We start from the raw sequence: 13,087 nt of genomic DNA, 5'->3' as shown, positions 1-13,087 counted from the left end.
ATAATTGATCTAAGATATTTAAGGTTTTTACTTTAAAGAATTTTTTGTTTATCAAACTAAACTTTATTCTCTTATTTATTTCTATAATTACTTAAATTATATATTATATATTAAGTCTTAATTTTACTTAATCTAAAATCTTTAATTTTTAAGAGTTATCATTATATCTCAAGTTTATAATTAATTCGTAAACTTTAGAAATAATAATATTTAGGAGCTTACTAAGCTTCAAATGCTTGCATGATGCCGAGTGTGATGCACATGAGTGTGATCCTGTCTGCCTTCGTTTTGAAGTGATGCAAATGCAGAGGAGATCTGATTCCTTCTGTCTGTTGGTATGTTTTATCTACTTTCTGATCTTGTAATGGCTTCACAAGGTGGAAGCAGCTTTGAATGATTTGACTAAGGCAAGATTTATGATGCAAACTGTGCGTTGAAGTTGCAGAATACCAGATTAAAATGTAATCAAGCTTGAATGATCAACTGAATAATAGGAGGTTTTGTACCTTAAATTGGGCATTGATGGTGTTAGTTTAATCATGTAAACATGCTTAAGGTGTAATTTGTAAAGCAAACATTGCAAATATCCCCAAGTGAAAAAGAAAAACCAATTGACAATGCATCAAATTAAAGTTAATGTTAAAAAAAATAATTTCACATAATCACAAAATCTAAAGTCAAAGACAGAAATTGCAACAATCTTCAAGGCATCATATTCAAGGAAGCTTCATCTTTTTATCAGAAGGCAATCCTATAACTCTCTAGTTTGAAGAATCAGTAGATGTTTATGCTACCAAATTACAACAAACAGGAGATAAGTCTGGCCACATCACATCAGGAAATGTTAGTCAGAGTTCAACTTAATTTTTGTGGAACTAACATCAGGTTGTCATGAAAGTTATTCAACATCATAAAAGTGTGTAATTTCAACAGATCTAACTATTAACAAAGGCTGTACCTCTTTCTTATGAACAAAGGATACATTGTAACTATGCACATGAACAAGGTATACGACGTGATTAACAAGGACTTACGTTGGGTATAATGCCAAATTTTGTCATCATGCAAAACTTGCAACTGATCTACTCTTACTGGATTATGCTCATTGCAGATAATAACACTCTTGATCTTCTAGCAGATTCCAGAATGTCAATTCTGGCAAGGATTGATGCAAATATTTTGTCACTGGAGAAAAGGATGAACCTACGAAGAACGATGGAGGTACCTGTTCTACTCCATTTTTAACTTTTCTTTTCTCTTCAACTGTGATTCCCCCGATCAAATGCCTAACTTCCTCCTCAAAGAGAATTTTCAATGAATTAGATTGCAATGTTTGCCTGTTCTCCTGACTAACAGCTGCAGAAGCTTCAGAACTATGCAAGATAGCAATACAGATGGAGAACGCCTGTAGAGATGAAAATTTTGCATGGAAATCAACTAAATACTGTCGTCCATCAGCCGTTATCGAGAGTGCAGGCGCCTTTTCTTTACTTCCCTGTTTAAAAGTAGAAACAGAACATAGTCACAAAGACACAAACAGCATATCGATGATATAGTAATAGCATATAATTAGTACTAAGATATGGCACAGATTGGCATTAACACAACTAGATAGGAATGAACCAAGTAGATAAGTTTGAAATTGTATTAAACATGATAATTACCATAAGAGGATCAGATAAACGAACCCAGAAGATATGAGCATACCTGACCAAAGAGAAAAATGGACTTTTGAGTGTCCATCGATGAATTATACACCCAATCATCAGCATAGGTATTGTGAAATACTTCAAGGGGACAGCCCATGTCCCACCCACCACAGTCACACCCTCCACCAAACCTCCATCTATCTAGTAATGTTGATGGGCATCCTGCATCAACATTTGGCAAACCATGCCTCCCGCTTGGAGTAATGACATTCACAATTGCAGAATTCAGGCCGTTGCATATTCCTTCCGGGCCGACCTCCTTCATTTCTTCTGAACACTCTTTCTTTGTAAAAGGAGTTTGAATCACAATAGCTGCAATCTCAAGTTCTGGACGCAGGTCTGCTGGCAACCATGGGTTCGGAGTGGAGTCGTCTGACTCATAACGACTAAGAGTATACCTGATAGGATGTTGACATTTCATTAAATTGTTTGGCATGAAGGTTTCCTCTGTGACTAACTTGTCCATGACATTTCTTTGAAGAGGACAAGTGGCATCTAAGGAACACTCAGAACTTTCTTCAACAGAAAAACTCCTTTTTGCCTGCACAATGTCATATAAAATAAATTCTGTGACAGAAGAGTTTGCTGCAGGCCCATTTTCTCTCATTTCTGAGCAAAGACAACATGAAACCTGCATCTGGCCAACTATAGGTGGTGATTGCCCATGCTTGTCTATTTTCCTACTCCATGTGTTATAGTTCCTCTTTTTAGAGCTATGGATCGTGTAAACCCAATTAAACATATTATCTGTTCTCCACGCCTTTGCTGAAAGAACAACTTCTGGATCTTTTACATGGAATTCAAATGATGGATTGCCACTATTAGTTTCCAGTTTAAGAATTCCATGTAAGTGAGAAGGCAGTGAAAAAGAAGTCAATACTTTCTCTCCTCTCAGCTCTGCATCAGACTCCACCTCTCGCATTACTTTTGAGTAGTCATTGGCTATAGATTTGTCCAAAACTCCATTGTTCCTGATTTTTGCAGGATCCATATCTGTGCATGAAGTGTTCTCTGATTCTACACTCCACGAATTGTGCAGAGATTTGGATTTCATGACTGGATCAAACAACCTCTTAAGTGCATTAAACTTAGTTTTTGGACTGCCATTACAATAACTATATTGTGACTGAAAAGGTGCTTTCGACTTGCCTGCCTTTGCCATGGACTTGGGCGGGAAACTTGATGGATGGCTGTTGCACTCAGACACTTGTTCCTCGAGATATCCTGCCTCAAACAATACTGGAGCTGCTTTTGTATGAGACTCCATACCATCAGTATGCAAGCAGATCCCCAAGAGATCATCTACTGACCTTTCTAATGAGACCAAATCAGAGCATGAGATATTCTCACTTGAATGTTTGTCAGTGAGATCGTGCAAGGAAAGATCCAGAAAATCTATGGATCTTATCGTAATCGAGTGTCTGGTGTCAGTAGTTAACAGCTTTGACTCACCATTTAAAGAAGCAGCAAGTGAATATCTATGTTGAGAAGATAAAACAACTTCCTTGGAGCAAAACTGAGGCAAGGAATTGGCAATTTCAAATGAAATAAAAGCATCATCACCGCAGGCTGATTCCTGTTTGATCCTTCCTTCTCTTACTTCTCTCATTCTCCATACGTCTTTTGAGCTCAGATACATGGAACCTCTCTTTAGCATGTCACTGTCTCTAGTATCTTCATAAGTTTCAGAAGGCATGTTTCCACAATACAGACCTGAAGAATAACTGCAGCTCAGTTTTCTTGAGTCACCAACCAAGCTTCCCGGGCTGCAGCATCTGTTGTCAATTTTCAAATTACAATCTCATCTGGATTTGTACTGCTCAAAACAGATGTACGGACATTTTTAGGCCTTGGCCCTTGTTCTTTCTTTAAAAGAGTTTTCAGATCCAAAAGTACATGTTGCCCCATGAATATAGAAAAAAAAACCTGCTGAATTCTGATGATTAAAAGAATTACATAAAACTAGGCAATTACATTTACATGTTGTAGCAATCACATGGACATTAGTTTCCAAAGTAGATTAACATTTAACAGTACTGAATAAAAATGTGTTTCACTGGATATGCTAGTAGATGCTTGATATTCAAGCGACATGATGCCAGCAATAAAGTGATAATAACAAGCAAACTGAAATGAGAAAATTAAAAAGATATGCTTATCCATCATGTTACGACCATATTTTTTTCGAGAGAAGTCATAAAATTACGAGGATTATGCAGCATTAGTATGCCAAAATGCTCTAATAGAGAACCAATATGTGCAGTTTCTCATGCAAAGATCATTCTATGATAAACAATTCAATCAAATAATAAGAAACACCAAAGTCCACAAACTTATATCAGTCATTAGCTGGCTTATTATGATTTTGACTGCAAACTTGAAAAGGAAAAAAAACATGAAATGGCTGAGAGTTTCTTTTGTTTGCCGCAGGAAGGGCACATGGAAATCAAATATAAGCATGAGCTATACATTTGATCCAGGATCACCGTGGAGCATGATGCATGCTGGTTGTGCCGCATCATGCTAGCTAGTGCCAATCAGGCATCCCATCCAGCTTGAACTACAGGGAGGCTACAAGGACATTGCTCCTTGCATCAAAGACATGGCAGCCACTACCAAAATCCTTGCATAATTAGTCTCAAGCATGTCAAGAAGCATTCTAAACCTTTAGAATTGTGCACTAAGGACCTTAAGGAAGAAAAATGCAACACTATAATATGGGTAAAGCAGACTTGAAAATCACCTAATATTGATTGGGTTTTAGACATTGCATAAGTTGTAAAAAAACATTTATCATTACATGTATTGGCGTCATCATGTCATGCTAACGTGTCTAGCAACATCTGACTGTCAATAAAAGCTAACTCAGATACAAAAAGGCATGCACAACTAAATAATCTGTTAACCACAATGAAGACAGGAAAAGGCATTTCCCGCCTGATATTTTGGTGTTCAATTTTTCTCTGCGATGAAAAGGAATTTTACATTCTTACGAGTCCATGGCACAGGTATTTATATTTGTTTCTTCCAATCTCCTTTCAATCCCTAAACTCAAGTGTCAAGACATGGCTTCAAACTGTACTATGAATTGCCTCCTATATCATAAATAAAAGATATTCAGGTTCCTAAGAAAAAACCTCATCAATGAGTCTAGAAAAGTGACTTCAGAGAGATAAATACCATAACAAGGATACAAATGAAGATGCAATGGTCGATTGGAAAAAAGTCAGGTTGAGGCAGATTGCTTTGAATTGTAAGAAAAACATAATCTATGTGATAATTTTGGTAGGATTTTACTATTAATAAACTCATATGTGCACAGATATGAGGAAGTGATAGTATGAAAATAAAAGTACAGAAAAATAAAGTGCTTAATAGAATGTCAAAAGGATGAATATGTTTTATGCTTGGCATCTATTCTTTGTTTGATAAATCATGTTCACCACATTACAATTTAATCCAGTTCATGAAATAAAATAATTTTACAATGCAGAATAAAATAAAATTTGATGTCCTATGGTCTGGAAGCAGAAAATGTGTGAGCAACTAGATCAAAGGAAAATGTTGACATTCATGAAGTTACCTTCAGGCCCATGAGGGGTGTGTTAGAATACCAGATTGCCTAGGAGCCATGATTAGAGCTTATAGCCACCTAGAGTTCATAATTATCAAGATGAAGAAGAGAACAAGCCTGTCCACTAATATCGTACGAAATCACAGATGGTAGTGTTTCTGTTGTGAATTCATAATTGCAGTCATTGTTGACAAGCATAGAAAGAGGTACACGAGATCTGAGGAAGCTTCATAATGTAGTACGTAAGGCCAGTAGCATATTGGACAAAGGACAACAGGAACAAGGAAATAAATGAGCAATGATTTATGGAAAGACCAAAATTGCAGAGGAAGTAACAAGTTATATGGATTAGAACCTAAGTTCCATTATCATGTTTTCTGAAAATGAGGAAATAATATATTACATTTGCTACAGATTGTTGCATCATCAAGGAATTAGAGTTCCTGCAATGTAATCTTTGCAAGTAGCATATAAATTATATTCACTAGTTACTTATCAAAACCAGGAAGATGACTTTGATACTCGTGGTTCCTGAAAATTTCTCGTTATTACTATGAAATCAGCTTTGTATTTCCTCTCACAAGACTTCATCTGTCCTATATTCTTGCAGTTCATTAGTGAAAAGGAAATCATAAATATTCTAATGAACCATGAGACTAACATCATAAAACATGTATTTCAACTATTAAGTGAAATATAACTTATATTTCAACCAATAGCCAGTAATCAAACATATCTTTTCAACTAGAATCTGCTGAAATATCCATTATAGACCACTCTTTGTTTCCCTGGCATTACATATTTTTAGAAATATGTATCAAAATATTCTTTAAACAGTTACCTACATCTTTAAAATTTCTTTCGAAAAATGTCATAATTAATAGATGCCAATGTATTAAACAGAAATTAATTTGAATATTGGAAATTAGACGCAAGGAAGAAAGCAATACCCACTTATGCAGAGAGAAGAACCAACGAGCAGCAGCAAATGGCTGACGAACCAATAACGCGAGAGGAAAGGTTCACTCGTGGTTAAGCCGCAATATAAATGAGAAAGAAACCCAGGAAATAGATGACACATTGAAACGAAGAAACCCACATGATAGCAAATCAAAGCAATAAAGACTCATGGAGACAACTGGATCTTCTCATATCATCTCGACTAAAGGAAGAGAATAAAAGCAGCAAACCGTGGTTGAACGGCAAATCCCCAAACAGAGAGAATTGTCATTGATCAATCAAAAATCCATCCCGGGAATAGCACCGATGCTATCAAGAACGGTCCCTACGCTTATCACCTGTTAGCCATTTCACGATAGAATCATAAAGGGGACATCTTTACTCCTAAAAACAACAGTTTACACGAGAAGACGAGCTCAGCAGTAAGGAAACCCTAATTTCTCAATGCCCATTAGTTAAAACCGATCGAGAAACATCGACCGAACTCACCTCTGCTCGCTCGAAGAGAGACCGCGGCGAAAGGGAGGAAAAACTACGCCGATGACTGTGCGATTGCACTGACACGGAGCAATGCCGGGCGCCCAAAGTGCAGAAGTTTGATGCTGGAGCTCTCGTCGTCCAGTTCTCACCTTACAGCTTATTAAAGCAGCAGCGTGGATAGCTAATTGAAGAGGAAGAGAGGTAGGATTTGGTCCCCCTCCCATGTAGATAGCTAAACTCTCGTGTATGAAAATTAGGCAAAATATTGCTCAAACTCCTCAAAATTTCATCATCCCAATTTCATACATCAAGATTGTTCTTTTACAGCATACATAATTAGCCCAATAAACATGTCCATCCTGAATTCTCCCTCATCTAATGTCATAAAACCCATACCTAATCCCAGTCTAATCTAAGTGTATTCAGCTGGTGTCTAGTAGCTATCGAGAAGAGAGGTGGGGAGGGAAATATTGGATCAGAAGTCAAACAAGAAGGCGAGGGAAGATATGCAATGTTGAAAGGGTGCCGATCGCTGTCCGTATCCAAGCGAACGCCGTGCTCATAGACGATAGATTCGTTGTGAGGTTACGGTCTCTTGCTCACATCACGCGCATGTGGATACGGAGCTGTTCATGTCTCACCCGAAGCCTAAAGTGAGGAAAAGGCTGCTACGTAAAAGATGCATTGATGGGGACGTGTCGTCCCTTTCTCCAACTTCTCTTTTCCTTTTACTCTTAGAAGGGGGCAAAGAACTTCTTTTGATAAGACTTCTTCCATGTCACAAAAATGCCTCCTTTCCTGTTACATAATGTTTCTTTTTATTAGAGCAATACTGCATTTGATCCCTTGCCCTTCTAAGAATTCATATCACTGACATCAACAGCATCAGAATGCATTTGGCTTTCGCAGCACACATCTTCATCCATCTCTCATCACTCTGCAAACTAGAAAAGATCCAAAGCCACTTTTAGAGGATACATTTGGCCCCTTCCCCAACTGTCACTTAAGATGTACATTATTCAAGATCCAATTCCCGTATCCAATGTCAATCAACATCTTTGTTTCCCAGTTCAATCATGTAATCACTATTTGCGGAGCTGTTCTTGATGGGATAACAATGTCCACACAATCAGGGTAAGAGGGTAAGAGTTTTTACATGCCAATCATTCTTTGACATGTCCAACATTCATATCCAAGTTTTTGGCATTAAATTGTTGCCTAGAAACTTTGCAAGGATGTGTGTGTATGAGGGACCAGTCTTAAAGGCCAGTTAGCATGTTGTAGTGTACAGATTGATCAAAATGCAGCTACATGTTCCTTTATCCACAGTAATATATGGCAGTGCTGATCAAGTCAGTGGATCTTTTCCTTTATCTCACTACTAGGTTTTGGTAAAGGTAGCTCCCACTACTCAGGGCACCACTGGTGAAGCTTTACATAAAGCCTGGCTCAGAGACCAGTCTTTTCATCTTTCGATGCCCAAGCGCTAACTCAAGAAGCTACCAATTATTGTTTGTTGCAAGGGGTGCCCAATAGCAGCTACGATGTGTCTTTGGTTGGTGCAATTTCTTTTGCATGGTGCCATGATTGACCTAAATAATTTTGAATCGTCCAACATTGTTCCTGCCCTCAGCCATGCTCATCCTTGGAATTAGGCCACCCATTCATCAGGATGGCCCTTCATCTTGATAAGAAGTCCGCATTAACTGAATTCTCTATTGCTATTGCTTCTTGGATGTTATTCTGAAGATGTTTGCATAAACCACCAAGTGCATGTATCGGTTCTTCAATAACCACACCAACCTGAAATTTTCCAGTAAAAGTTAGCAGGGTAGACTCTTGCAGGTACAACAAATGTCATGTAATGATAAGCATGAAACCTGAACATTTTTAAATATTGCTTCCTCAACTTGACATACTACTGGAGTTAGGTGCCTGATTAGGAAAAATCAAGATTGTGACACAAAGCACATGAAATACCAATGCATATTATGACAAGAAGAAGCAAACAAAAGCACGAAAGAAATGATTAACACATTAAGTGTCTAACTGAGATATTTATAAATCATCGATCATCTAAATCAGGGTTTCTTGTACCAATGTGTATCGTCCGATATGGGTGGTACATATCGCTCTAATAAGATATCAATACGTGGACTATTCTCTATTGGATAGTATCGATCACTTGACCCCATATCGGGTGATATGGGGTCTGTACCGAGCGGTAACAGTCGAAATCCGACCATTACCGACCAATAACAGTCGGCATGCTTGGATTTTGATCGTTATCGACCTGTACTGGGTGATAATGGTTAGATTTCGACCATTATCGATCAATGGTCGAGATTACGTTATTTCAAATAATTAATTTGATCATTTGAGGTTTTGAAAAGGGATTTTAAACCCTTTCCTCCCCTCTTTTTAAACTCATTTTACTCTCTCAATCACTTAAACTCTTTTTCACTCATATCTCTCTCTTATTCTCACATTTTTACTCTTTTAAGCTCAACAAAGCTATGATTTGTGGATTGGATCAAACTTAGGAGGTTAATTTGGATGGATTAAGAGGAAGAACACTATAATTAAGAGGTATGTATTCTCTTTCTAGATCTTTATTAATTTATGAGATGATTAAGTCTATTATATGTGGTGTATGACTTAATATCTAATATGTTGTTTGATATATTTTATGGCAGAATAGTATTAATTATGGAGCAATTACGATCTTTAATGTTGTGATTAGTGTGTTTAATATTGATTTTTCAAAATTAGACATTTAATAGGTCAAATCTTTGTATTTCATGTATATTAAGGATTGGATCATATGTTTGTGATGGTCTAATTGGTCTAATTAGGTCTTAATTAAGTTTTTTTAATACTATGCTTAGTGGTTTTGACTTTTGATAATGATTTAATCAAAATTTGATCGATATTGGGTCAATTCAATGTCTTTAATACCTATTAGGGTATTTGACATATTATAACGGTGAAAGAGGACTAATTAGGGATTAATAAACTATGTTAATAGCGGTGAACCTTGATCCACTACTCATGGAGTCCTATCGTTCTTTTTGGTGGTAGAACCATGTATATCCATCGATTGATTACTTAATTCATTTGAATTTTAAAGTTTAAATTATATAAAAAATAATCTAACAATTCAAATAATTTCTTTATAGATAATTCAATATTAACGGAAGGGCGATCTAGAATATGTCACAAAGCTACTCCTCAATGCTCGAAAAAAATATAAGGTACTATTCTTTTGTAATTTATATTGTTTTTACTAAAATTATAATAAACTTATATTTATTTCTAACTTCAAAATGATAATCTATTTTTTTTATTTTTTAGGTATTTTTGAAGTTTTTTTGATGATTTTGGGCATACCATTGGTACGGCCCGACATACCGTCGATACATCTCGATATGTACAATACTAAGCAGGGATCGACACGTCAGTATGAATTGAAATTGTAATTCTTAATTGATCTAAATGATTCAAGTCATCCTCATGTATCAAACTAAAAGGCAGATAACTAACTCATCAGGCGACATTTCATTACCATAAATTAGATGACACTTATTCTCCTCTCATTTGTTGATTCTACAGCAATAACATACCATTCATAGTTAATGTTTCTATGTTTCTTTAGATTTTCATCTTAGCATGCACCTGTACATGGATATATCAATATCTTTTATCTTTCTGAACATTTTGTATTAATGCCATCATAAAGATAAGGTCAAATGATTATATGGGTCTTTCGTTTTCTCATATTGTGTCATCTCTGACTACTTAGCAATACACAGTTAACTTGACAAGTTCTCATAATGGCTTCTAAATCAAAATCTAGATCACTCATAATCCAGCCATGAACTGCCCAGTTCTGCAGAAACTTAAATTCATGAACTGATCAGCAAACATCAAATCACATAATTCTTTGGTGTCCATGTAATTTTGACTACAAAGATGAGGCCCTGATGAAAGATAGACAATACACATAATAATTGGTGTTGCCTCAGGCAGAAGCACAAAAGCCAGTCCATAACAGTGCCAGCAATGAAAGCTATACAAACAGAAGTTTCAGATTCAAGAGTATTGGGCAGTGCTAGGTCATATCCAATTATTGTATAAAAGAATTAGAAAATAATAATGGCCATCTACAACTATTTACAACATAGAAGTATAATTTACTTGTAACTCAATGACCTGTATCATCCAGAATTGGTCTGTCCAGTTATTCACTGTGTAAAGCATCTGTGGTTTAAATAAAGCACAAGGGAGAATTGTTCTGACTAGTTTTTAACAAAAGAGAATCATATGCCCGAGGTTGCACAGCATGAAGTTGAAGTTAACCTCAATAAAACAGCTGATGAACACAAGGTCCTAAGTCAATTAAATTGGTACCAGGAGGTAATGACAAGTCCAACAAGCATGTGAGGAGCTTGATGGCAATAAGAAGCTGCCGTAATAGCACAATTATGACTTGGGGAACTTAGTGAACTTTGACAATGATCTCTCTGTCTCTCGTATATCATGTAGGCTATACATTACAAAAGTTGACGGACCATGCCCATTCTTGACATATGCGCTCTCATAAAATTTAAGTAATGATTTTTATCATGAGCATTTATTTGTGGAATTCACATCAAAAGAAAATCAAATGTATAAACCTTTCTTTTCCAAAAATAATGCTGAATACAAAATGCTAAAATAGACCACAAAAAAGATATAGCTAGAATCATAAAAGGTCCAAAATGACAAACAGACATAAGCATGTAACATAATTACGACAAGGAGGTAACAGTAGTCCTTAGCAAGCAGAATTCCCATTGCTTGACTCAGCCAAGCAACAAGCTACATGACACATTCTTCAAGATGCAAATCAAGTTTAAGTTGTGCTCACCTACCAACCACATTCTTTAGATAATTCGCATAGAACACACTGCTTCTTCTCCATCACTTTCTATAAATTCCACAGAAGCAGTGTCCTATTCTTCCTCGCCTTTGCTCAAGAACTGCAAGTTTATAAAGACTGTATTATTATGCAGCCCCTCGAAAAATAATACCCACTTTGTTCCCACAGATGCAAAGCATTCAACTTATATTGCAGCTAAGGAGTACTTGCACTTTCAGCAAGGATCAAAATAAAGTCCTCCCAGTATGAAACATACGATAGATTTAACAAACAAACCTGCATTGGCAGATCCATTGCGGCATATCCATAAGCTTGATCACCTTATTCATAAGATATGCGGGTAAGGCAGACGTCACTTAGGGAACAAAATAAATAACAAATCAGCATCATCTACATTGTAGTGAGCAAATATTAGGAAGTTCATGTTCAAAACCTTTGGTTCTAACTCACTGATATCAAGTACAAACTATGCACATCCACTTAAAGTACCTAATTGATGGGAAAGTTTGGCAATTAATCCTCTTGATAGCTACCACATTAACTGACTTCCCAACGAAATGGATCATATATAACAATACAAAAAGGAAATATTTGAGTGCTACAGAGTAATAACAGCAAATTGAACTAAGATAAAACAAGTCTGAAAAATACTGACCTTGAGAACCACGGGAAACGCCATAATGTAATTCAACAGGGACCGCTTGAACCCCGCCTCGTCCTCCCTTCCCCTGGCCGACATCACCATCTCGGCGAGCTCGCCGGCGCCATCAATGACCCTCACTTAGACCTTCCTCCCCTCATCAACGCCCGAGCAGGAGGCCTCGATCCTGAAGACGAGAAGCAGTGCGAGGGCGGGCGCGATGAGCCGGCACGGCAGGCAGGGGGGATAATGGAGAGACTGACGCGGGAGGACAGGCTGGAGAGGAGGTGGCAGCGTAAGCTTCGGCGGGCGCGACAGTCGTGGGGCATGTAAAGCGGGCGGCGCTTGCGCATGCCAAGCACCTTCGTGCCGTCGGCCCAGGCAGGGACCTAGCGGAGGAAGTGAGCGATGGAGGGGGCACCGGCTCTAGCGCAGTCGTGACGACAGGGGAATCGGAATTGGAGTAGAAGATTGGGGTGGGAGGAAAAGGAATGGGGAGGAAGCGGGAGTGTGACCATCCGGATTGGGAAGGCGGCGGTTGTCGCTGTTGACGGGTTATGCTGGCGGAGGAGGGGCCTGACACTTTAGTAGGGACGGAGGAAACGGCGTCACGAGTTGATAACGGCGGTTATGGAGGACGAATGAACACGTTGATAAAGGTAGAATTAACACGATATGAATATTCAAAAAGATATTTCTAAAATCATAGATAAGAAAGAAATTGGCGATTGATATGATTCATATGAATGGAGAAGATCATAATATTTACAATAATTAAAATTTTAAAATATATATAGGGATAA

The 13,087-nt window shown here is 37.4% G+C and overlaps 1 protein-coding gene across 12 annotated transcripts; it reads right to left on the bottom strand.

Annotated features, from left to right (window-relative positions):
• Positions 1-942: 942 nt before the first annotated feature.
• Positions 943-12,862, bottom strand: LOC103970348 (uncharacterized). 12 transcript variants are annotated; one of them, XM_065173562.1, is made up of 8 exons: positions 12,300-12,862; positions 12,134-12,189; positions 11,921-12,034; positions 11,633-11,744; positions 6,733-8,526; positions 6,238-6,581; positions 1,708-5,509; positions 943-1,495 (listed from the first exon to the last, which is right to left on the bottom strand). In XM_065173562.1, the coding sequence occupies exons 7-8, from the start codon at positions 3,403-3,405 to the stop codon at positions 1,103-1,105; spliced, it is 2,091 nt and encodes a 696-aa protein (XP_065029634.1). In that variant the 5' UTR covers positions 3,406-5,509; positions 6,238-6,581; positions 6,733-8,526; positions 11,633-11,744; positions 11,921-12,034; positions 12,134-12,189; positions 12,300-12,862; the 3' UTR covers positions 943-1,102. The 12 variants fall into 12 exon arrangements, with proteins under 12 accessions (XP_065029634.1, XP_065029628.1, XP_065029636.1 ...); XM_065173556.1 differs by lacking the exon at positions 12,134-12,189 and having other exon boundaries at positions 1,708-3,635; positions 5,293-5,509; positions 11,921-11,999; XM_065173564.1 differs by lacking the exon at positions 12,134-12,189 and having other exon boundaries at positions 1,708-3,484; positions 5,293-5,509; positions 11,921-11,999.
• Between the last annotated feature and the right edge of the window lie 225 nt (positions 12,863-13,087).

The sequence above is a fragment of the Musa acuminata genome, chromosome BXJ3-11 (assembly GCF_036884655.1).
Source record: "Musa acuminata AAA Group cultivar baxijiao chromosome BXJ3-11, Cavendish_Baxijiao_AAA, whole genome shotgun sequence".
In the NCBI taxonomy this organism is placed as follows: Eukaryota; Viridiplantae; Streptophyta; class Magnoliopsida; order Zingiberales; family Musaceae; genus Musa; species Musa acuminata.
Note: the sequence above shows the minus strand (reverse complement) of the source record. Positions and strands in the feature narration are given on the sequence as shown.

What these genes read in the sequence shown, in the direction of transcription:
- LOC103970348 (XM_065173562.1), bottom strand. Translation starts at nt 3,405, where the DNA reads ATGCCTTCTGAAACTTATGAAGATACTAGAGACAGTGACATGCTAAAG. An exon ending in CCATTTTTCTCTTTGGTCAG is followed by an intron (nt 1,496 to 1,707) that starts GTATGCTCATAT and finishes ACTTTTAAACAG; the next exon opens with GGAAGTAAAGAAAAGGCGCC.